The sequence below is a fragment of the Priapulus caudatus genome, unplaced genomic scaffold (genome assembly GCF_000485595.1).
Source record: "Priapulus caudatus unplaced genomic scaffold, Priapulus_caudatus-5.0.1 Scaffold2418, whole genome shotgun sequence".
Taxonomy (NCBI): domain Eukaryota; kingdom Metazoa; phylum Priapulida; class Priapulimorpha; order Priapulimorphida; family Priapulidae; genus Priapulus; species Priapulus caudatus.
This window is the reverse complement of record NW_014579479.1, coordinates 30,489-32,190: the sequence shown is the minus strand read 5'-3', so window position 1 is coordinate 32,190 and position 1,702 is coordinate 30,489. Positions and strand designations below refer to the sequence as shown.

Genomic DNA, 1,702 nt, shown 5'->3' with positions numbered 1-1,702 from the left:
TGGTCCAAGCGGGAGAAGGTAGCATCACACAGATCGCACTTATATGGTTTCTCTCCCGTGTGAGATCTCATGTGTACCTTCAGTGAACCCGATTGTATGAAGGCAGCATCACACAGCTGGCACTTATACGGTTTCTCTCCCGTGTGAATTCTCATGTGTGGCTTCAGAGCACCCGATGTTGAGAAGGCGGCATCACACAGATCACACTTATACGGTTTCTCTCCCGTGTGACTTCTTATGTGTGACTTCAGAGCACTCGAATCTGAGAAGGCGGCATCACACAGATCGCACTTATATGATTTCTCTCCCGTGTGAGTTCTCATGTGTGTCTTCAGAGTACCCGATGTTGAGAAGGCGGCATCACACAGACCACACTTATATGGTTTCTCTCCCGTGTGACTTCTCATGTGTCTCTTCAGGTGACCCGAGTGTGCAAAGGTAGCATCACACAGCGCGCACTTATATGGTTTCTCTCCCGTGTGACTTCTCATGTGTTAGTGCGTTTTTTCGTCAACTTTTTTCTTGGTTGTCCACCGGACAATGTCTCAGACTGGTTAGGTTGTCCGGCACAAATTCTGGTTGTCTCGGACAACCGGACAACGCTTATTTCGAGCACTGCTTACTATGTGTACTGTGTAGTGCATGTCTGTCTGTGTGAATGAAATTGAATAAGAATGTGATTGGTTTCTTAGTCGAGTGAAATTAATTAGATAAAAAAAATGTGATCGAATGTAATTTGTTGACGATTTCTTAACACTGATAATCTGATAGTGATACTAGTGCTGAGTGCTGAATGCTGATGAATGATATTAGAGTCAGTGCATCAATATTATGAAAATTTTTACAAAATTATGCTATGAAAAAGTAGCTCTGGTCAAGCCTAAAATAGCTCCCGTAAAAAAAATGACGAGAGCTCTTTTTTCATACAAAATCTCTCGTAAAAAAAAGAAGTAATTTTTAGGCTGGTGCACACGCACGCACGGACGTGTACGTGCACATGCGTGTACGTGCGCAAGCACGCATGCACCCATGCGCCCACGTGTACCGTACGTGCACACGCACGCAAGCGTACGTGTATGTGCAGATCAGCTTTCCTCCGAGATGTCTTTGCACCTCTACTTTGCAACTCTGATTTCAATTCATTTACGGTTTTTCCTTCGTAACTAGATGCCATTGTTTAGCAGTGATACCGGACAGTGCACGCGCGCCATCTTTCCAGCGATTAGTAAATGGTGAACCCCATTAGAAATGCACATGCTATTGGAAAAAACGGCAGGCCCTACACCGATTACGCCAAGCTGTGCTAGCTTGACAAGGCCAAGGGATTAGATGTCGGCAGCACTTACCTCACCGACAAGGCCTGCCAGAGGTTCATTACGGCGTAGCCGATACAAGGCGTCAGGAACAGTTTGTAGCTATAAATGAGTCCAAATTCCTTGCTGTGATAAGTGACGGATCCACAGATTCCTCATCAAAGACAAAGGAGGCCAAAATTTTAATTTAATTAAAATTTTAATCTTATGATCCATATCAAAGTTACATGTATTTTATACAATTGAATGTCTTCTACAAAACCTTTCTGGGGGACAACCCTTGTACCCTGGGGAAGACCCCTGTACCCCCTAGCAGAAGAGGGGCTCCACCCTCCTACCCCCCGGCAAATCACAATGCTCGTCAGTTTGTGCCTAGTTAGCTCTAGTAC

At 44.9% G+C, this 1,702-nt stretch overlaps 1 protein-coding gene across 1 annotated transcript in view; it reads right to left on the bottom strand.

Annotated features, from left to right (window-relative positions):
• Positions 1-5: 5 nt before the first annotated feature.
• The window catches only part of LOC106818665 (zinc finger protein 235-like), a gene marked incomplete at both ends in the record, with an annotated part of 15,779 nt that continues 14,082 nt past the window's right edge, over positions 6-1,702 (bottom strand). The window contains one exon of the mRNA XM_014823352.1: positions 6-345. Within this exon, the coding sequence (XP_014678838.1) occupies positions 6-345 (340 nt within the window). The remainder of the gene's footprint in view (positions 346-1,702) is intronic.